At 46.4% G+C, this 23,677-nt stretch overlaps 1 protein-coding gene and 1 long non-coding RNA gene across 2 annotated transcripts; one reads left to right on the plus strand and one right to left on the minus strand.

Annotated features, from left to right (window-relative positions):
• The first annotated feature begins 634 nt into the window (after nucleotides 1–634).
• On the plus strand, nucleotides 635–2,281 carry LOC137428475 (globin-3-like). Its single transcript, XM_068118394.2, has 3 exons — nucleotides 635–823; nucleotides 1,044–1,272; nucleotides 1,952–2,281. Exons 1-3 carry the CDS (start codon nucleotides 702–704, stop codon nucleotides 2,060–2,062), a joined length of 462 nt encoding a protein of 153 aa, XP_067974495.2. The 5' UTR covers nucleotides 635–701; the 3' UTR covers nucleotides 2,063–2,281.
• On the minus strand, nucleotides 1,980–21,429 carry LOC144892019 (uncharacterized). Its single transcript, XR_013623340.1, has 3 exons — nucleotides 21,329–21,429; nucleotides 4,838–4,914; nucleotides 1,980–2,049 (listed from the first exon to the last, which is right to left on the minus strand). It is a non-coding gene; the product is annotated as an uncharacterized LOC144892019 (long non-coding RNA).
• Nucleotides 21,430–23,677: the final 2,248 nt, after the last annotated feature.

Here is a 23,677-nt window from a genome sequence, read left to right on the forward strand (position 1 = left end):
TTTTCCACATGCGAAATTTGCATTTATGTTTATTTACATTATACAATGGACTACAAAATGTAAATTTTTCATGATATTTGTTATGTCATTTTAGGAGAATTTTATGATAAAGGTGATATAATTATCACCTTTATCTATCAATATTGTTGGAATGAAGATCAAATAGCTGTATGTTGAAATATGTTGAAAAAGTCAAAACTTTACATGGGGTGTACTTACTTTTTCACGTGACTGTATATACATATATATATATATATATATATATATATATATATATATATATATATATATATATATATATAATATATATATATATATATGTATATATTTAATATATATATATATATAATATATAGACATATATATACATATAAAACACACATATACTCTCTTGTCATGCAAGCAAATTGTGACAAAAATGAGACAAGACATATGTACATTGAGAAAGTTGAATTTCTCAATGTACGTCTTGTCTCATTTTTGATCATCACCACTCCCTCCCTCCATTTCCCCCATCCTCGTGAAAACCTAAGCATTATGAACAAATCATTAGCTCTGCACCTACTAGCTTTGCGAAACTCTTATCGCTTGATTGCAAACCACGATTCCATCCTCGGATACCATATAAAAGAGCTCGCGGCCTGGCCCGCATCATTCTCAACCAAGGTCCTCTCAAGTACCGAGACCCGAATTATCCAGCCATGCCAATCGTTGACGAAGGACCTCTGCCAACACTCAGTGAAGGCGACAAGACGGTCATCAGATCAACATGGCCGAAAATCTACGATCACTTCGAGCAGAATAGCTTGAAAGTTCTCCTTTGGTAAGCTGAATTTGTCCGTTTTCATTTCTTGTACAATCAATGGCTTTCTTCTTGCAGTCTTTTGCGTGTCCGTCAACTCGTGAATTCAACAGATGGTTCACATCTCGGCTCAAGTAAATTGTTCATATTTCAAGAAGTTTTTTTTATCTCAATGTGAGAACACCTAATTATTGAAATTTCCCAAATCACCTCCTGTCCGTATCTTTTCCTTCTGATGCAGCTTCCTGAAAGATTTCCCGGATGCCCAACTGCTGTTCCCAAAATTCGCCGACGTAAAAAAGGGGGACCTGCATAACGACACCGAAGTGAAATGGCAGGCGAGCCGCATCATCAACGCAGTCAACGATGTAATCAGAGCTATGGACAACGAGAGGGCGATGATTCAATATCTGAAAGAGCTGAGCGTAAAACACAGCTCAGAGTACCAAGTGGATCCCAGGCTGTTCAAGGTAAGGATCAGGAGGATTAGGCCAAGGTGTTCAACGTGAGGATCAGGCCCACCCTTGAACGGCACATGTCACCTCTCTGGTACTTCATGTCTCCTGAGGATGGAGATGTGTTTCAGGCAATGGGAGACAACATTTGGGGCTGGGATGCGGTGTAACAGGTAGTTACACAGTATAACAGGTAGTTACGGGATAACAGAGGGCATGTGACAATCATAAAGGGTTTATCATGTCAGTATGAGCCTGAAGATAAATTAATTTTACGTTTGTCAGATTTTAATATCTGATTGGTGTTACCCTGTAAAACGTTCAGTCAGAGACATTCATTCATATATATATATATATACTCGTGTGTATATATATATATATATATATATATATATATATATATATATATTCATTCATTCATTTATTCATTCAGACAGATTATTGTAAAAACAATTTGTTGATGTTTACAGAATATCCATGAAAAAAAAACCAAATAGTGTTTTACCTTTCTATAAATTCTTGCAACTGCAGAGGGTGATAACAACAATAAAAACTTTTTATCGTAATGATTTTACAACAAAAAAACAAGAGTAATAATTTCTTATTTTCCAAATGTGTCATTTCCATAATTTTATTATTCGAGAACATCACAACAGGATAATTATGATAACAATTATAATGTCTTTTTCTTCAGGAACTGGCAAAAATTTTTGCTCACCAAGCTTTTACCCACGATGGCAAGGAGGCGTACGAAAAGCTGTTCTCCATCATCTCCATTTTGCTGCGCTCGTCCTATGAGGAATAACGAGTCAAAATCAGTGGAACCTGGCGGGACTTGCTTTTCCACCTCATCTTTCCCAGCATGCTTTGCTTACACACTATGTTGTTATTACATTCCGAATTACATTCCTGATAATGAATGGATAATCCAGTCTGAGCTGCTGTTTATAAAAGATGAAGTTAAACAATGAATGTTGAGCTTTCATGATTACATTTCAGAATAAAGATGTCAGCAATAAATGCACTTCAAGTCTGTCTTTTGTTTTCTGAATTACGTTTCATATTTTAACGAAAAAAACCTTTATTTATGTCCATGTTCATTATAATTAACTTAAACACCACATATTACCAAAATAAACTCAGATCAGAATTACACCTTCAGTTAATGGGAATAAGACAGAATTACAGTAAATAAACAAGTAATATACTTCAAAGTTAAACAAGCTGACATATTGATGGAGAAAAACGTTACGCACGCCTAAGAAAATCCTGCTGTGGGTGACATAATATGGATTCAAATTAAAATTTTCTTTCAAACATAAATGAAAGACCTGTCCATGCACAACCTGTGCTAAACATTCATCACTAGACCAAGACAATTTTGCACATGTGCAGCAGAGTAAGTGGTATCATCTTTCGCCTCGTCAAGGTTTGGAGAAGGTAACGATATAGTTGCATACTTCCATAGAGAGACCGTGTTACTACGACCTATTTAAGAGTTCGTGAAACCCAGAGATAGATGGACAATGCTGGGATGTCCTACAGTGAAACCGGACATCAAGCTGTGTTCTATCGAAGTATCAGCAGATTTCTTTTTTTTGTATACAAAGTCGAGGCTCGTGTAAGAGCAATGACATAGAACATAAAATAAAGAGAGCGGGAGATAAGAGAGGGAAGCACAACAACAGTAGAGAACAGGGACATCGGGAGATCTGTGGAAGGGAGAGGGCTGGGGCAGGGTGCATGGGATAAACAGGATGGACACTATTACGATTTTAAGGAAAGCAAACGGAATTTGAAAAAAATTGGATTTGGGGTGTATTAATGGGGGTAGAAAAGATGAAGGTTTTGGATGGGGGAAGATAAGAGATGGTGTTTTAAAGACCTGGAGGGAAGAGTGGGATTGAAGAGAGTCTTGGAGTTTGTTCCAGAGGTAGGAAAAAAAAGAGCAATGAAAGAGTGAAGGTGAGCAGAGTCTTGATTTTTGAAGTTTCACAAGAAGAGGGTTGATGGTCGATCTTGTGCGTCCTGAAGAAATATTCGGAAGACAGAGCACAGACAGAGCAGGGGGAACTAGGCTGGAGAGGAGTCGGTAGAAGACAGAAAAACCACCAACCTGCCTGCGGTGAGTGAGTGAAAGGCCCTCAGAGTTAGCTTCATCATGGAAGGTACCAATGATTCTGAAAGCTTTGGTTTCAACAGTGTAAAGCCTAGCGAGGTGTGAGGCAGGAGTACCAGCCCAGAGGAGAGAACAGTATTCCATTGAGTTGCGGATGAAAGCCTTGTTTGTGGTGAGGAGCTCAGGTGTGCCGAGGAAGGACTTCGCACGATGGAGGATGCCCAGTCGGCGACTGGCTTTGGAGGCCAGCTTGGAAATGTGGTTTTCCCAGGAAAGATCATGGCAGATAGTGAGACCCAAAAGCTCGAGCGACAGAACTTCTTGGAGAGGATTGTTGAGAAAGTAGATGGGAGGGTTTTCCAGACGGTCTTTTCGGAGAGACATAGTAAGAGTGTGGGATTTGTCAGGATTGAAAGACATGTAAAACAAAGATTGGTCTGCAAACATCAACAACCCACCAATGGTGTTAAATACAGGATCGATCTGGATGACCCAGGGTGACCTCTAACATAAAAAATGTAGCTCCAGTCAGACATGTCAGATGTATTCATTTTTGCCACAAGCCCAGTGTTGTCGCATGAATTAAGTCTCCCTCAAATGTTATGCACAATAAATGTCACGAAATGGCTTTGTGCTGCAGATTACAAGGCAGGCAGACTGATAACTGACACATGCGCAGCAGTGACCCCGGAGATCTTTTCATGGATAGCTTTGCCTGCTCGCTTCAATGCCGAATGGGACAAACTATCCTGATGCTGGTACGTAGTTAGCTTCGCGGGTAAAATAGCGCTTACCAAGAAACTGCACAAGTTTCGACTATAACCTGAGAAATGACAGTTACAGTGGTGGAGATTAATGGTTTTGCCAATTTGTTGAGGAATTCATTCTACAGAATGAGTTTTGAGGAAAAGATGAGATTCAAAAGATTAGGACCCAATCAGCCTGATCTGACGCTTCAGCAGCCTTAAAAAGAAGGCAGTATGGTCGCAAGTTTTCATAATCGTGGTACAAGAACAAGTGGCCATGTGGCAGAAGTTCTCGAAATGGCCTGTTCTGTTTCCCCTGCTTGCTGTTTGGGGGAGACTTTGCTTGACAAAAAAAATGAGGGAGCGACTTGAAGCATCACAGGGTGGAAAAGTGGGGTGTCAAAAACTGCAAAAAAAGGGTCATGTATTTTATGGACAGCCCCTTCTCAAAAGGATCTGAAAACATGAGTCATGTAAATCTCGTATAGCATGGGTCCCCAAGTTTGTCAATTGTAAATGAGCGTCAACCCAAAGGCTGGGGGTTGCCGAGGTTGCACAAGTGCCTTGCCTTTGGCACAGTGGTGGGTGTGTAGGTACGAGTCTTAGCTGCTCTCTGGTGCAATCTCAGCTCTTTTGAGGCACTCTTTTAAAACACCGATTCAGCAAAAGTTTTCCGAAATATATCTTCTTACTATATAATAAGAGAGCCATTGACCTGTCGGTGTCACCATTTTTCTCAAGAGATGGCTGAACGGATCTTCGTCAAATTTTCAGAGGTTCATCAGTGAGTGCCTGGGAGTGTTTTATGGGAAAAAAAACAAAAAAAAAAACATTAAAACTTTTTTTGAAACAAGTTAGTTTTTTGGACTTTTAAAAATCGCTCTATAGTGCCGAAGCCTTTTTGATTAATGACAGTTATATGCAAGGACACATTCGCATAAATAAATACAAAACAATTACCAGACATTTGAACACAAATAATCAAACAATTCCGGAATTCAAACAATTTTAGCTCTTACACAAGCTTCGATTCTGTCTTCCAAAAAAATAAATAATAATAAGCGGTCGAAGTTGGGGGTATTAGGCTTCTTCTTTTTCCTGACCGTCACCATACTTAACTCAGAAACGTGATGAACGGCACATCCCCCAGCATATATTCAACGAAAAGGTAAAATGACGATTTGACATTTGTGATGGATTCTGATTTGGATGTAATTGCTTTTCCATTATATTTGCCCTCATTTCAAATATGTTAATGTTTCTTCTTCACTTGAGCAACGCCGGGTACACCAGCTATAAAATATTTTATACTTTACTCGGGGTACAAATACAAATACAACTATGTCTAGGGGGTAACTTAGGCGATGTGGCCACGGCCTCATTCGGTAGAGGAGCGTAAATTCTCTTTGTAAATGTGTACTGTGTAGCACCACCTGGTGATGGTGGCAGAGGGTATTACAATTTCCTTTTTTACCTGGGTAACACTGAGGTTAAAGCACTGTTTGCATGGGTAAATTTTACCCCCTTCCCTTCTCCCCCTCCCCCAAAACGGAGGGGCCTGTCAGTCACCCTCCTCCCCCAAAAGATGTATATCTTTCCCCTTCCTCACCCCTCCCTCTCTTGCCTACTAGTATATATTGTTACTGATCGCGGACAGATGTCATATTGACCGAGCGGTTGGTATTACAGCGACCGTTACAGGATCCCCGACTCACCCGATTCCACCCAAACGTTGGCCGGATCGCACCGCAGCTAGTCAATGAGGGAAAAGACGAAAACGACGCAATGCAAAGAGGAAAACGAAGGCAAAGAAAGGTTTGGAAATACTACTGAATTTATTGACTATTTACACACAAGCAAAAAGAAAGCAGTCACGTTTATTTACAAGCACATAAGACACACAGGGAAAATACTAGCTTATACAGACTTAATTAACCCAGGACAGAACAAACAGAACAAACTCACGTATACAAGAAGGATGGAATGGAATGAATGTTGGAAGGAGGAATGGGAAGGTTCAGCTGGGGCAGATGGTTCGGGCTTGATCCCGCACGGGACGTCGGCTGGACCTCGACGGCCACCGATGCCACCGCTATTTGGTCCCCGCGGGGTAACGGGTTGAAGCTGCCTGGTGGAGTCAACGCTGCTTGTGGAGCCAAAGCTGCTTCTCTGGCTCAGCTCAGGGCGCGTCTGCCGTCTCTGGCGCAACTGCTGGTAATGGCCCTTGGCACCTTCTCTCTCTTGGCCCTGGTGTCTCCTCACCATCGACAACTCAACGCAACCAACGCAACCACTGACCACTCGACGCCACCACTTCTCACCACCGACTTCTTACCACCGCAACCAACGCAACCACTGACCCTCCTCTGACGACCAACTCCTCTGGCAACCGACTCCTCTGGCAACCGACCCACTTGCTTCTTGCGTGCCTGGCTTTTATAGCGCCTCCAGCGATTAAGCCGCCGGCCTTTTGGACACGCCCATTGGGGTGCTCACCTCGGCCCTGGTTGGTCGCGCGACCCTCTGGCTCCGCCCTTGATGACGACGGGCGGGCACGCCCCTCTTCCCCTCTATGACGAGGTGGAGACACGCCTTTCTTCTCCGACCCTGCCTCGTGGTCAATGGCGGTTATTGGAGGGGAGGGAAATGGGGAATCGAGGCTCGGCAATCACGAGAGGGGATGTAATATGGGCAATCGAGGCTCGGCAATGACGAAAGGGGATGTGAAGGAAATGGGGATTTTGGGGATGGGAATAAAAGGGGATCTATTCTCTTTCACTGGTGCAATGGAGTACTTCAATTAATGGGAGACACAGCCTTACCCTAAAACACAGAATAAGAGATAACTATCAACAGGGGTATTCTATTACTTGGCTGACGTGTATGCTTGTGGACTAATTATGGGATGCCCTTTCACCTTTACACAGCTCTGGAGGTAGGGGGGCGCAGAATAAACAATAATCATCACCAAATTACCACAATACAACACAATCAAAAAAATACAGGCCTCATGTCCGCAACACTGCACCCTCCTCCTCTTAGGCACGTCCCGGGCCTACAACTTTTATTTTTAGTGTGACACGTAGGTGTAGTTCCCTCTACTTTTAACCTGACCCTGAGTGCGACAGTTTTAAAACATAAATAAATGTGTCCCGCTGCTCCATTGCACCCTGCCTAACAGACTTACGCCCACAGTTAACCGAATTGCGGAATGGTCTTCAAACTACACACTGACGGTGGGAAGCATTATTTACACTTGACGCTACTTTTATTTACAAAACTAACCCAGGACCTGTGATTGTTCTTTCTGGGGGGGAGACAGTCTGCTCTGCATCGACGCACCATGAACGCACCCAAAAACGCACCAATATACACCCAAGCACCAATCGGTGCAGTCACCACTGTTCATCAATAAAATAAATCCAACAAACCCAAACCCTGCAGGTGTCTCTTGCTCTTCGGCTCCCTCTGCTGGTGATTATTATTTGTTCTTCCAGATGTTGTCATTCTTTTGCTTTGCTTACTGGCGGCCTATTTGTATTAAAACTTGCCCCCAATGTGTCCTTTTTATTTATTTTATTTATGGCCCACAGGGCCGACTAGTGTGGTTCACCTGTGGGGCATCGGTGCCCTGTGGCCAAGGTCCGCCAGCAAGATTTCGGGCCCTCATGGCCGGTTCCAGCAGAGGGGCCATGCCCCAACCCATGGGGTCCATAAGTGGTGCTCGGCCACAGGCATGTGGTCCATAATGTGGTGCATCGATGCAGACAGCTGGTTCTGGGAATTTCGGGCGCACAATGGCCGACCCACGCACGCTCCCCTCGGCACCCAATGGCGCACAGGTCATGTGGGAGACAAAAGGGGAAAGACAATTGAGCGAGGGGTAAGGTCACAAGGGTACTCGTCCCTACCGTACGTCACCCCCCTGTCACCTACCCTACCCTTGCCCTTACCCCATATGTACAAAAATCTACACATTTACAAATTCGTCACTACTGTCACGTCTTCCCCATATTTCCCCGATACCAAATTCGTCTCCACAATCCCTCTACTTCAAAATTTGCCATCACCCAATTCATCATCAATCCTCCTAAGGAGGAAGAGATGGAACATCAAGCACAATGTCACACCCACGTCATGATGCGTCTCACATTCCAACCATTTGCATCAAAAATAATTAAACATGGCATGGTGCGGAGTACCTGTCACCTCAGGTGAGTGGATGCAGATGGTGTGAGGAGATCCTTCTTCCTAACTATCCTCTAAATGACTTTAACACACTTTACACTACCCGGGGTCTTTCCCTGCCAATCCATTGGCCAACTTACACGATGGGTTCTAAAAACCAATTCCCATTGACCAAACTGTGGTGCTTCTCAATTTGGGGTCTCACTCCCCCGATTCATCTCCCGGTGCCTTCGCACAATTTCTGGGCTGCGACGTGTAGCTCTCCCAGCAGGTCTACCCACCTGCACACCTCCACCACTGCAGTTGCCACCCGAGCTTACCTAGCTCCTCACCCTAACCTAACTAACTGGGGAAGGCCCTCTCCTGGCTCTGTCACCCCTTGGTGCCCTCTGGCACTGGGCTACCCGGGTCCGTCCTCCGGATCCTCGGGCCCCATCCACAACAACTACTACCGGCTCCCAGAGCCCACCTGCGGCCTCACCTGGCCGACATCCTCACAGTGGTGGAGCGCCAAACCAACTACACACACTAACAGGCTACACGCCCAGCCATTTCCACAACACTAATGCACCCATCCAAAGACCATTCTTTCACCCGCACCACAGATGCCAATATCCAACCACAATTTACCTGTACCCTCTACCTAACACTTACACTACCCGCCCCGGGTATCCGTGATGGGGGTCCACTCTTCCCCCATTCACACCTTCGCACCATCCACTCCACTCCACAATTTCCACCATACTCACTCCACGACCATCCATTCCAATACTCCATTTATTCCACACTACCATTCTCCATACCTGCTGTTGCACACCTGTGCCCTCACACCTGGTGCCACCTGCACCCTCCTTTCTTCCTGGACCATTTGGTCAGCACAACACGCAATCACCACTACTCCCTCATACACTGCTCCATTCACCTGTTCAGTTGCACACCTGTGCAATCACACCTGTTCAATTCTCACCTGTTCAATCTTCACACACACGGCATCATCTCAGCTAACTACTCCCTTCTGAAACTTGCGCTTCCCAGTCGTCCCTTTAAACTATTGCGCTCCCACGTCATTATCAACCACACTAAACTACCTGCGTCCCCACTACAGGTATCAGTCACTATCTAAACCTTAACGTTACCTAATGTCATCTTCGCTAGATCCCTATCAATATCCTAACCCACCCGGGCTAGTTTTCACTGCCATCAACCCCATAATCTATAGCGCATTTGCCCCACTCTGTGAGGGATGGTGGATTTGCCATCCCACCACATCGGGGGTCTCTCTATCAATTTTGCTCGTCCAAATTCCAACCAATTCAAAAATTTTCCATTTACTGCCAATTCTACCTATCATCTGCCTTTTTCTAATTTCGGGGCCAAAACACCATCCTCATCACCCGTCTACTTATTACATCCTCTCGGTGCGCCAATTCACGTCTACAGCCCGGCTTCGTACAGCCGAGCAATGAACGCGGGTTCTTTGGTGCCGGCGGCTGGATGCGTCCGGCACTCGGTGCAGGGACGGGGGCTTACCCGTGCCGAGATCCCACGCACCACCTCGGCGTGGAGCCATCCAATGTCCCGATCTCGACCTGCCGGCACGTCTCAATAGAAAGTGGTCGCCATGACGACCCTTCCTATCGGGCTGCCCGCTCCGCCTAGTGGAGCCCGGACGCGGCCGTTCCAAGCGAGGCACAGCGTGGATCGCGTACGGCGGTTCTTTCGAAACCGCCGTGGTTCGGATCCCCGCTGGTCCTCGCGGCACGCGAAGCTGCCCGACGCGCACCGAGGGCCCGATTCGGCTATAAGTCGTTCTAACCTCTAACCCGGTTACCGTCGATGCTTCACCTGCATGCTTACAAGCATACGCTACCCCTTTCTTGCTCATACATGCAGCCGTTTCCATGCTCCTCGTCGTACCTTTTCTTACACACCTCGGTACACTCATTCCGCTCACCAACTTGGTCACACACCTGACCACCGAACACCTTGGCACACATTCGTCGCTCGCACACCTCACCAACACACCTCTTCGCGCCCCCTCCTCGGTCACCTCCTCTGTGACAATCACAGGTGTGCTCTCACTCGCACACCCAACCACGTGCCTCACTACCAATTCCAGCGTGCATTCCCACTCACGCTCTACCATTCCAGGTGTGCATCCTTCCATTCCAGGTGTACATCCTCGCTCACCTGTCACAACCAACTCACGCTCCTTGTCACTCTCACTACTCTCACCACCACTCTTGACAACGCACTCACCCTTACTCCCGACAGCGCACTCTTTCCTCATGCACCTGTCCGTTACACACCTTTCTCGCGCACACTCTTGCGCACATTCTCCCGTTACACCCTCTGTAACACTCACCACAGGCGTGCATTCTCCCTTACTCTTGACAGCATGCGCTTCCCCCATGCACCCGTCCGTTACACACCTTTCTCGCGCATCCTCTTGCGCACACTTTTTCGTTACTTCCTCCGTAACACTCACCACACCGCGCTTCCCTGTGCTCCCTCGCACACGCGCTTCGACCAACTCGCTCCTGACGGCACACTCACTCCTCGGCGTGCACTTTTTCCTCACACACCCTATGGTCGGACATTCTCGCACACCTCTTTTTTCGCACACCAGACCTGTCGCACACTTCACCAACTGCCTCTCACGAACACCCGGATCCAAACCAATCCCCAAGCCGACTGAAGCTTTCCTCACATCATATACATTGCCACTCACCTCCGTACCTCATCTCCGCACCTCCTTTGCCACCTGCAAACTCTTTATTTGGTTAGTGAGCATCACATTATGAGTTGAGCACCGACCTTGTACCAATTCCATTACCTCCTCCTGGATTACTCTCTTAGTTTCTGTCCGTCTCTTCTTAATTTCACTCACCTCTTCTTCCACTTCCTCTAATTTTTGTTTAACCTCTTTTATTTCTCGGTGCGTCTCCTCAAGTTCGTCCTCTAAGGCTACCGTGACCGTCTCTATGTGCATCCTCACCTCTCGGTCCTTTGTCTCCATTATCTCTGTCACCTCGTCCACCCTCATTGTCAGTTCCTCACGTACCATCTGACATTGCCTCTGCGTCGCTATTAATTCGTTTTTAATTTCTTTTTGTGTCGCCTTTAACCCTCCTAGTACCGCAGTGTTCTTTTGAACCTGCTCCACTAGTTCTTTTTGTCCCTCTGTCAGCTGTTCCACCTCCTCCGTCAGATCTTCTATTCCCCCCTGTAACCTAGCCGTATTATTCCTCACCTCTTTCTCCATACGCTTCTCACCTCGCTTTACCTCCTCGCGTAGCCCCGAAACCTCCTCACCCACACCTCCTCGTATCTCCTCCTTCATCTCCTCCCTTTCTTTTGTAGATGCCGCCCTCATCTGTCCCAATTCATCCCTCTGAGCATCCAGTTTGGTTTCTACCCCGATTTTTACCTCCTCTATCTGCTCTCCCATTTGTTTAATTTCTCTGGCGGATTGCTCCCCTATCTCCCGCAATTTGCCTTCCATCCTGTTTTCTAACCCCATTAACCCATTTTTCACCTCTTTTATTCCATTGTCTAACTTCCCAAATTTCTTGTCTAACTCCTCAAAATTATTGTCGAACTTCCCAAATTTCTTGTCTAACTCCTCACCGGTACCCCTCGCTTCGTCCCTCATTACCCCCATCATTCTGCTTTCCATTTTCGCACTATCAGCCCTTGCTTCGTCCCTCATTTTGTCCATAAGGGCCCCGATTTGTAGCAACAAAAGGTCCGAATCCAACGGCGGCGCTGCCGCGGTCGCGGGCGCGGCAAAATTTGGTGCCGCTACACCCACGTGCGCGAGGACGCCATTTTGTGCGCCTGATACCCCCTCAACCGCATCCTCATTGCTCTCCTCCTCCCTTTCATCCACATACATTTCCCCTAGGTCCTGGGTCGATTCTACCCCGTCTATCTCTCCCACCGGCATCCCGTCGCCTTGACCAGCCATGGCGCGATTTCAAAATTCGGGTTTTGCTTTAAAACAAAACAAATTTCGTCCGCTCCAAATTTTGACCAAATTTTTTCTAGATGTTTTTTTTATTTTATTTGGTTCGGGCCCCGAATCTCACTCCCAGACACCAATTGTTACTGATCGCGGACAGATGTTATATTGACCGAGCGGTTGGTATTACCGCGACCGTTACAGGATCCCCGACTCACCCGATTCCACCCAAACGTTGGCCGGATCGCACCGCAGCTAGTCAATGAGGGAAAAGACGAAAACGACGCAATGCAAAGAGGAAAACGAAGGCAAAGAAAGGTTTGGAAATACTACTGAATTTATTGACTATTTACACACAAGCAAAAAGAAAGCAGTCACGTTTATTTACAAGCACATAAGACGCAGGTGACACAGGGAAAATACTAGCTTATACAGACTTAATTAACCCAGGACAGAACAAACAGAACAAACTCACGTATACAAGAAGGATGGAATGGAATGAATGTTGGAAGGAGGAATGGGAAGGTTCAGCTGGGGCAGATGGTTCGGGCTTGATCCCGCACGGGACGTCGGCTGGACCTCGACGGCCACCGATGCCACCGCTATTTGGTCCCCACGGGGTAACGGGTTGAAGCTGCCTGGTGGAGTCAACGCTGCTTGTGGAGCCAAAGCTGCTTCTCTGGCTCAGCTCAGGGCGCGTCTGCCGTCTCTGGCGCAACTGCTGGTAATGGCCCTTGGCACCTTCTCTCTCTTGGCCCTGGTGTCTCCTCACCATCGACAACTCAACGCAACCAACGCAACCACTGACCACTCGACGCCACCACTTCTCACCACCGACTTCTTACCACCGCAACCAACGCAACCACTGACCCTCCTCTGACGACCAACTCCTCTGGCAACCGACTCCTCTGGCAACCGACCCACTTGCTTCATGCGTGCCTGGCTTTTATAGCGCCTCCAGCGATTAAGCCGCCGGCCTTTTGGACACGCCCATTGGGGTGCTCACCTCGGCCCTGGTTGGTCGCGCGACCGTCTGGCTCCGCCCTTGATGACGACGGGCGGGCACGCCCCTCTTCCCCTCTATGACGAGGTGGAGACACGCCTTTCTTCTCCGACCCTGCCTCGTGGTCAATGGCGGTTATTGGAGGGGAGGGAAATGGGGAATCGAGGCTCGGCAATCACGAGAAGGGATGTAATATGGGCAATCGAGGCTCGGCAATGACGAAAGGGGATGTGAAGGAAATGGGGATTTTGGGGATGGGAATAAAAGGGGATCTATTCTCTTTCACTGGTGCAATGGAGTACTTCAATTAATGGGAGACACAGCCTTACCCTAAAACACAGAATAAGAGATAACTATCAACAGGGGTATTCTATTACTTGGCGCTGACGTGTATGCTTGTGGACTAATTATGGGATGCCCTTTCACCTTTACACAGCTCCGGAGGTAGGGGGGCGCAGAATAAACAATAATCATCACCAAATTACCACAATACAACACAATCAAAAAAATACAGGCCTCATGTCCGCAACAATATATATAAATATATATGGGTACTCGTACTAGTATATATATATATATATATATATATATATATATATATATATATATATATATATATATATATATATATATATATATATATATATATATATACATATATAAATACTGGAGTGAAGCCACACAGGTTTTACTGTCATAGAAAAAGAAATAAAGTGTGTCCTTAAATTTAAAAAAAAAAAGGAACAGTTCTTCTGGAGACTAATTATTACCCTGCTCTCGCAAAGCGAAAAGCGGGGTTATGCGATCGGTTGGTTGGTGCGTAAGTGTGGCGTACGTACATAAGTATGGCCTGTATTTTTAAAATTCATTTTATCTGCAAGCGTTGGTCCGATTGACACAAAATTTTGCACCATAGGACTGCCTCCTCCTACATAATTTTTTTGTGGTAATTATGACGTCATAGTTCACGTGGTACAGACGCCATCTTGGAAAAGCGTTGCACCTCTATATCTTCGAAACTGCTCCATGGAAAAAAATTTGAAACGTTGCTCATTATAAAAGACTCTGCATGGGGAATAATTGTTGTTAACGATGACATCATTGGTGCCTTAATTATGATGTCATAATCGCGACAAGTACAACACTTAGTCTGATCTGTTTGAAATTTATTGAGGGTTCTAAAGAGTAATTCTAGAGGATTCTAAAGTGTAATTCTAGAGGATTCTAAAGTGTAATTCTAGAGGATTCTAAAGTGTAATTCTAGAGGCGTCTAAAGTGTAATTCTAGAGGAGTCTAAAGTGTAATTCTAGAGGCGTCAAAAGTGTAATTCTAGAGGGGTCAAAAGTGTAATTCGAGAGGATTCTAATGGGTAATTCGAGAGGATTCTAAAGGGTAATTCTAGAGGAGTCTAAAGTGTAAATCTAGAGGAGTCTAAAGTGTAATTCGAGAGGATTCTAAAGGGTAAATCTAGAGGCGTCTAAAGTGTAATTCGAGAGGATTCTAAAGGGTAATTCTAGAGGAGTCTAAAGTGTAAATCTAGAGGAGTCTAAAGTGTAATTCGAGAGGATTCTAATGGGTAATTCGAGAGGATTCTAAAGGGTAATTCTAGAGGATTCTAATGGGTAATTCGAGAGGATTCTAAAGGGTAATTCTAGAGGAGTCTAAAGTGTAAATCTAGAGGTGTCTAAAGTGTAATTCGAGAGGATTCTAAAGTGTAATTCGAGAGGATTCTAATGGGTAATTCGAGAGGATTCTAATGGGTAATTCGAGAGGATTCTAAAGGGTAATTCTAGAGGAGTCTAAAGTGTAAATCTAGAGGAGTCTAAAGTGTAATTCGAGAGGATTCTAAAGGGTAATTCTAGAGGAGTCTAAAGTGTAATTCTAGAGGAGTCTAAAGTGTAATTCTAGAGGAGTCAAAAGTGTAATTCTAGAGGAGTCAAAAGTGTAATTCTAGAGGTGTCAAAAGTGTAATTCGAGAGGATTCTAATGGGTAATTCGAGAGGATTCTAAAGTGTAATTCTAGAGGATCCAAAGTGTAAATCTAGAGGCGTCTAAAGTGTAATTCGAGAGGATTCTAAAGGGTAATTCGAGAGGATTCTAAAGTGTAATTCTAAAGTGTAATTCGAGAGGATTCTAAAGTGTAATTCTAAAGGATTCTAACATATAATTCTGGAGGATTCTAAAGGGTAATTCAAATGGGTTCTAAAGGGTGATTCTAAAAGGTTCTAAAGGGTAATACAAGAGGGGTGTAAAAGGTAATTCCAAAGGGTTCAAAAGAGTTCTAAAGAGTTCTCCTCTTCCTGTTCAGGCTGGAGTTCCCCAAGGCAGTGTTCTGGGCCCTGTGCTTTTTCTGGTCTTCATCAATGATCTCTCTGACTCTCTTGAAAATCCTCTCTATCTCTTTGCTGATGACTCGACTCTCTGCCGCTCCATTCCTCATCCCTCAGATCGGCAGTCTCCTCACTCTCTGCAGACCTGGACAAAATCACAGACTGGGCAAACAAGTGGAACATGTCTTTCAATCCTGACAAATCTCACACTCTTACGATGTCTCTCCGAAAAGACCGACTGGACAACCCTCCCATCCACTTTCTGAATAATCCTCTCCAAGAAGGTCTGTCACTCAAGTTTTTGGGTCTCACTATCTGCCATGATCTTTCCTGGGAAAACCACATTTCAAATCTGGCCTCCAAAGCCAGTCGCCGACTGGGCATCCTCCGTCGTGCAAAGTTCTTCCTTGGCACACCTGAGCCTCACCACATACAAGGCTTTCACCCGCAGCTCAATGAAATACTGCTCTGCCCTCTGGGCTGGTGCTCCTGCCTCACACCTAGCTCGTCTTCACGCTGTTGAAACCAAAGCGTTCAGAATCATTGGAATCTCCCGCGATGAAGCTAACTCCGAGGGCCTTTCACTCACTCACCGCAGGCAGGTTGGTGGTCTTTCCGTCTTCTACCGACTCCTCTCCGGCCTTGCCCTCCCCCCCCCCCCCCCCCCAGCTCTGTCTGGGCTCTGTCCCCCAAACATTCCTACAGGTCGCACAAGATCTGCCTGCAACCCTCTTATGGTTAAACTGCCAAAATCAAGACTCTCTGCTCACCTTCAATCCTTCATTCCTCTTTTCTCCCACCTCTGGAACAAACTCACTCACTCTCTTCAATCCCACTCCTCCCTCCAGGTCTTTAAAACAGCTGTTCACCACCATCTCTTATCTTCCCCCATCCAAAACCTTGATCTTTTCTACCCCCGCTAATTTCACCCCAAATCCACTTTTTTGAAATACCAACTTCTTTCCTGGAAGTCCTTGGTGTCCTTGTGTTTTATACTTCTCCCACCCCCCGCCCTCTTCCCACGCCTCCTCCCCCCAAGCCCTCTCCCTCCCACACATCTCCCGATGTCCCCGCTCTCAAATGTTGTGTTTGTGTGCTTCCCCTTCTCTCCCCATCTTGTCTACCGCTCCCTCTTATTTTGTTTGTCTGTTTGATTTGTTTGTGTGATAAATGTTAGCTCATTCACGAGCCTCGATTCTGTATACAAAAAAGAAAGAAAAAAAAAAGGGGTATTTCTAAAGGGTAATGCTAAAGGGTTCTAAAGGGCAATTCTAAGGGGTTCTAAAGGGTCATTTTAAAGGGTTCGAAAGGGTAATTATATAGGGTACTAAAGGGAAATTCTAAGGAGTTCTAAAGGGTAATTTTAAAGGGTTCTAAAAAGTTCTAAAGGGTAATTCTAAAGGGTTATAAAGAGTTCTAAAGGGTAATGCTAAAAAGTTCTAAAGGGTAATTCTAAAGGGTTCCAAAGGGTAATGCTAAGGGGTTCTAAAGGGTAATTCTAAAGGGTTCTAAAGAGTTCTAAAGGGTAATGCTAAAGGGTAATGCGAAAGAGTTCTAAAGGGTAATGCTAAAGGGTTCTAAAGGGTAATTATAAAGGGTTCTAAAAAGTTCTAAAAGGTCATTCTAAAGGGTTCTAAAGAGTTCTAAAGGGTAATGCTAAAAAGTTCCAAAGGGTAATTCTAAAGAGTTCCAAAGGGTAATGCTAAGGGGTTCTAAAGGGTTCTAAAGAGTTCTAAAGGGTAAATGCAGATTTTTTGGCCATTGAGTCTACCCTCTGCATAGCCCCGGCTCTGCTCCCTGCTTCGCCTGCCCGGCTCCTTCGCCTGCTCGCTGTTTCCTCGGGCACGCTCTCGTGGGTTGTGACCATCGCAGCGGTTTGGTGGCGGTTTCCCGCCGTGATCTAGATTTGTAGCGGCGGCGGTCGATTGCCGCTGCATTTGCCGCTTTGCCGTGATCAACCTTGGCCTCGTGATCGTCTCTTTGCTCCTGCCTGCCCTCTGCTTGGTCCCGGCTCTGCTCCTGGCTTCACCTACCTGGCTCCTTCGTTTCCTCGGGCCCGCTCCCGTGGGTTGGGACCATTGTTTCACCTCCTCAACCTTGGCCTCGTCTCGTCTCTCCGCTCCTGCCTTACATGGCTCTGCGGTACTCTGCCGCAAGGCTCCTTCTGCTCAATACCCGCTCCACCCCATCATGCATCTCTGCCATCAAATCAAATGGACTCCTCCGACGACCCAGGTACATTCACCGTGGCTCCGGTCGTAAGTTTGTATATTTGCAATCAGGTCACTCCATCCCCGTCCTCTGGTCGGCTCAGCGCACTCTCACTCTTCGTCCCAGCGCACCTGGTCACAGCAACGCACACGATCGCACCTCCTGCCTACGAACCCTGGCTAAATCACCTGAATTCATCCCTGCTGTTCAAAACAACATCAAGCTCACCCTGTTCAACACCCGGTCCCTCAACAACAAATGCCTCATCCTGAACGAATACATCCTGTATAACAAACTGGACTTTCTCTGTCTCACCGAAACCTGGCAACAACCTCTGGACTACTACACACTCAACCTCACCACACCCAATGGATATTCCTACGTCAATAAACCACGCTCGGGGGGCCGAGGTGGTGGAATTGCCGTTATCCACCGTCAAGACATCAGGACCAGCCTCATCCCCATCGCCTCATCCTCATCATTTGAACACCTGGCTTTTAAACTCTCTGGTCACACGCAGTCAGTCATGGCTGTCGTCTACCGCCCTCCCAAGCCACACCCATCATTCCTGTCTGACTTCTCCTACTTTCTGACCCAGCTATGTTCCCTCTCCCCCTCAATCCTCCTCCTTGGTGATTTCAATATCCACATGGACTCCACTGACTCCACAATAACCACTGACTTCACTGATTTACTCACCTGCTTTAACCTCACTCAACATGTCGACTTTCCTACCCATATCCGTGGTCACATTTTGGACCTTGTCTGCTCCACTGGATTAAATTTGCACCATCTCTCTGGCTCTGACCTCACCCTCTCTGACCACTTAGCTATCACTATGACCATCAACATCCCCACCCCAGCACCAAGGCATTATCGCACTATCAACTTCCGCAAGCTAAACACTCTTTCACCTACCGCATTCTCATCCACCCTCTCTGAAAAAATGTCCACTTCTCCCTTCGTTGACCTCCACACCCCTTCCGACCTCACTGACTACTACAACCACACTCTCTCCTCCTGCCTTGACCAGCTTGCGCCTGTAAAAACAAAAACAGCTTCTTTCGCCCATTCTGCTCCCTGGTTTACCCCTGAAATCCGCCTGATGAAAACTCATGCTCCCCAACTTGAAAGACTCCGCAATAAAACAGGTCTCACAGTTCACTCCCAAGACTACAAGGACCACCTACCAACACTACAAAGATGCCCTCTCCCGTGCCCGCTCCGCCTACTACTCTCAAATTATCCACTCTGGCACCGGAAACCCAAAAGCACTCTTCTCGACAATAAACAAAACTCCTCCGCCCCCTGAACACCACCACCCAGTCATTCACAGTAGACAACTGCATCTCCTTCCTCTCTTTCTTCCAACGCAAGATTGACAACATCTACAACAGCTTGACCACTGCCGCACCCACTCCCCCTCCAACCACCTGCCCCCCCTTGTCCTGCCATCCCCTGTCTCGGTTCTCCCAATCTCCCCTACTGACCTCTCTGAACTCCTCATAGGAATGAAAACTGGCACCTGCACTCTTGACCCCATCCCCTCCAGCTTTGTCAAGGCCTCCCTCCCTGCTCTCTCTCCACTTATCATTGCAACAATAAACTCCTCCCTGTCTACAGGCATCGTCCCACCTTCCCTCAAAATTGCTGCTGTTACCCCCATTCTAAAAAAACCTGGTCTAAACCCTGACACCCTAAACAACTTCAGACCCATCTCCAACCTACCCTTTCTGTCAAAAGTTTTGGAACGCACTGTCGCCACTCAACTCAAGCATCACCTCTCTGCCAATAACCTGTATGAAACATTCCAATCCAGATTCCGCTCCAACCACAGTACTGAAACTGCTCTCCTCAAAATCACGAACGACCTTCTCCTCTCCTCTGACGCTGGCAACCTCAACATTCTCGTCCTCCTCGACCTCAGCGGCTGCCTTTGACACCATCGATCACACCATCCTCCTCACCCGACTTGAATCCACCTTTAACGTTACCGGCACTGCCCTCTCTTGGATTAAATCATACCTCTCTGACAGACGCCAGTTCATCTCCATCAATAACTGCAAATCCCCCACTGCTCCCCTCCCCCAAGGTGTCCCCCAAGGTTCAGTTCTTGGCCCCCTCCTCTTCATCCTTTACCTGTCCCCCCTCGGTCACTTAATCCACCGTCATGGTCTCCAATTCCACTGCTTCGCCGATGACATCCAGCTTTTCATCTCCACCAAGTCCGTCTCCACCGACACCCACTCTATCCTGACAAACTGCATCTCTGAAATAAAATCCTGGCTTCAAATCAACTTCCTCAAGCTTAACTGTGATAAATCTGAAATAATCATCATTGGCCCAAAAACGCTCACAAAATCCACCCCATAACTTTGCCTTCAACATCGACGGTTTCCCAGTATCCACCTCCCCTCACATCCGGAATCTTGGCGTCATCTTTGACCAAACCCTCTCCTTCGACAAATACACTAAACAGATCACAAAGTCAGCCTTCTTTCACCTGAAAAACATTGCCCGTCTCCGCTCATCCCTCTCCTCCACGGCTGCAGAAACCCTCATCCACGCCTTCATCACCTCCCGTCTGGACTACTGCAATAGCCTCCTCTATGGTTCACCCTCAAAAATCACCAATAAACTCCAATACATTCAGAACTCCGCTGCCCGTCTACTCACCCATTCCCAGACCCGTGACCACATCACCCCCGTCCTTTACAAGCTTCACTGGCTCCCCATCCCCCAGAGAATCCAGTACAAAATCCTCCTCTTGACATACAAAGCCCTCCATAACCTGGCCCCATCCTACCTGGCTGACCTCCTCTCCAGACACACTCCCACCCGCAACCTCCGCTCTGCTGGTACCAACCTCCTGAGCCCCCCCCCCCCCCATCCGGACCAAATTCAGATCCTGGGGGGACAGGGCCTTCTCCATCGCTGCTCCCACCCTCTGGAACTCACTACCTCACACCATCAGAGACTCCTCCTCACTCACCACATTCAAAACATCACTAAAGACCCACCTGTTCAACACTGCATTCAACATTCAACCCACAGCATTTAACCCCTGACTATCTCTTCTCCTTCTCCCTCCTTTTGCTTTAAATATTTCCCTATTGATTCTTGTCTTTTTGCAATTGTTGTTTTCATGTATTGTTATGCATTATGTTTTCCACTCTGTCAAAGCGCCTTTGGGCTTCTTGAAAAGCGCTATACAAAATAAATGAATTATTATTATTATTATTATAATGCTAAAGGGTTCTAAAGAGTTCTAAAGGGTAATGCTAAAGGGTTCTAAAGGGTAATTCTAAAGGGTTCTAAAGGGTAATTTTTACGGGTTCGAAAGGATAATTCTAATGGGTTTCATTCGTTTCTCGGCTTTGCCTATTTCATATTAAAAATACCAATCTGAAGCGCTTCCTTCAGACACGGGTGCAATTCTTTTTTAATACTGTACACAATGAGATGAAAGCTACCGTGTATGGAAAAAGAAACAATGCCGATGTTGCTTACTTGTCACCGCCATGTCAACGCAGCCGCTCCCGGAGTCGCCAGCAGGACACGCCATGACCATGTCGCCGGACCGTGACCGACGCTGCTCATGAGGAAACGCCATTTTGTCGCGATTAATAATGTTGAATATAAGAATATAAATAGAGGACAAGGACGTGGTAGGGTAGTTAAATAGAGGTAGATAGATAGAAATTAGTTAAATAATTAGATTTATTATTTAATATTTAATTAATTAATTAATTATTCTTAATTTAATTAGTTAAATAGAGGTAGACAAGGTAGTTAAATAGAGGACAAGGTAGGAAGACAAGGAGTTAAAAAAAAAAAAACTTCCATTCGTCTAACAAAAGACAACTCTCGACCTGTTCGCTTGACTTCAGGGGTGTGTTCCGTTAACAAGCAGCTTGCTATCGCTTTCCAAAAGCAGTCGTTCCCTTTCAACCGCTTATCAAGCCGCTAGTCTCCCAATTGCAGCCAAACTTGACAAGGAAACTAAGACTCAGGGTCACACGACGGAGTTTGCAGCGATTTAACTCCCTCCAAGAGGTTGAGGTGTATATCCGTATTAAAATAGCTTATCGTGGCGTTTCTCCAAGGAGGCTTTTTCATAACTAAGCTGAACGGTTTACGTTTAGTATTGTACCGATAGGCCGGATCTGGATTCGGACCTGAACCAAAATCTAATCGGCTTGTTCTTATCACTTAACCAACTCATCCCACACAAGATGAGTCAGGTATTTGTCTGGAGAAATTCAATCCATCCTGTAGTGCTCAACTTCACCAAAGGTGGCGCTATTCAAACCAAATGCAGCAACGAGGCAAACCCCATCATTTTTCCTGGGAGTTCCCAAGACCCGAAAGAGCCACTAACTCTACTGAAACCTGACGGTACAACTTTTTACCTCAGACAAATTTGGTCCATATCCATCCAGAGGTGTAGACTGCAGGTGTATAACTAAAACACAGACCGACCGACATTTGTAGTTATAGATGGACTATTAGATATATTGTGATCGATAAAATCTTTCAAAAAATTATGAAACGCATTTCCAAGACCGCCACAACACATTTCCCACAAGAAGAAGACAAAATGTCATAGCCCCCGTGGTTTTAGAAATTTTGCTGTATGGCGTTAAAGGCCACCAGTCGGCCATCTTTGGTTGGATTACAAAACAAAATCTTCTGCATATGTATTGTTGCGAATATGGAATTTGGCCTCCATATCCGCTTGTAAATATTCCCCTATTTCTCCAATACTCCCCAACTTTCCCCAATCCCCCATTCCCTAGTCCCATTGCATGTAAATAACACTCTGTAGAGCCGACCTTCCCCTTATTCCCCCATTAAATGTCGTGCCCAGGTCCACCGCACCACACGTAGACAACTTTCGGACATCTTGCTAGTTATTCTTAGTCTATGTCAGTTAAGGCCTCGTTTCCATTAATTATGACTCTTCGTTGCACCAGAATGTGATTATATGGCATCAGTAGTGAGTTTAGGACCTTTCCCATACCTCCTTCCATCTTCTTCCCCAACAATTACAACAACAACAGAGGAGATGGCGGCGGCGCGGGGGAGGATGCGTCCTCACACCGGCTCGATTAGCGCCATTGACCACGCGCTCCACGGGGTTACCACGGAGGGGCTGGCTGTCAGCTCCTCCTCAAGGGCGGAGCCTGGTAACCCCCCGCACCCAATCAGAAGGGCGGACCGATTCCATCTGGGGCGGCGCTAACGAGCCGAGGGCGTGTCACTCCCCGCCGGATATACGCGGCCCCGCGCCGGATGTGACGTCAGATGCGCCCCGCCTGAGAAAGAACGTTGCCTGCGATCGCTGAGAGGAAGAGAACCCGCCTGTAAAAGAACGTTACCTCCGAGCACTGTGACCTCCCCGCATCTTTGGACCGGACCGAACCGTGTTGATTCTGCCCCGAGCCAAGAGTGCACCTTGAGCCATCGCTATCTGCCTTTCCTTGCCATCAATTCCCGTGTGAGTCAGCCGTTGTCCCGTTTACCTGTCGTCTGTCCGGGGTTAATATAAGAGTGTGTCTAAGTGCCTGTCTTCCTGTGATATACCTCTAGCCCCTGTAATCTAACCTTTCCGTACGAATATACTTGAGAATCGAAACATTGGTGTCTGTCATTATAATCCAGCCGTGTGTCTTCTTTTTCCTTATTGAGCCAGCGTGGCGCGGCTTCGTCAACGTTCGAGTACAATCGGGTAATTTGTGCGGACACGACGGCCATTCCGCTCGGCCCATCTTAACATCAAAGTCGTGTCTGTAACAGTATATTCTCATGTGTAGTCTTTGTGCCCAGTTTGAACAAAATCGGTCCATGCATGTCAAG

The sequence above is a fragment of the Myxine glutinosa genome, chromosome 5, assembly GCF_964187855.1.
Source record: "Myxine glutinosa chromosome 5, kmMyxGlut1.1, whole genome shotgun sequence".
Classification (NCBI taxonomy): Eukaryota; Metazoa; Chordata; class Myxini; order Myxiniformes; family Myxinidae; genus Myxine; species Myxine glutinosa.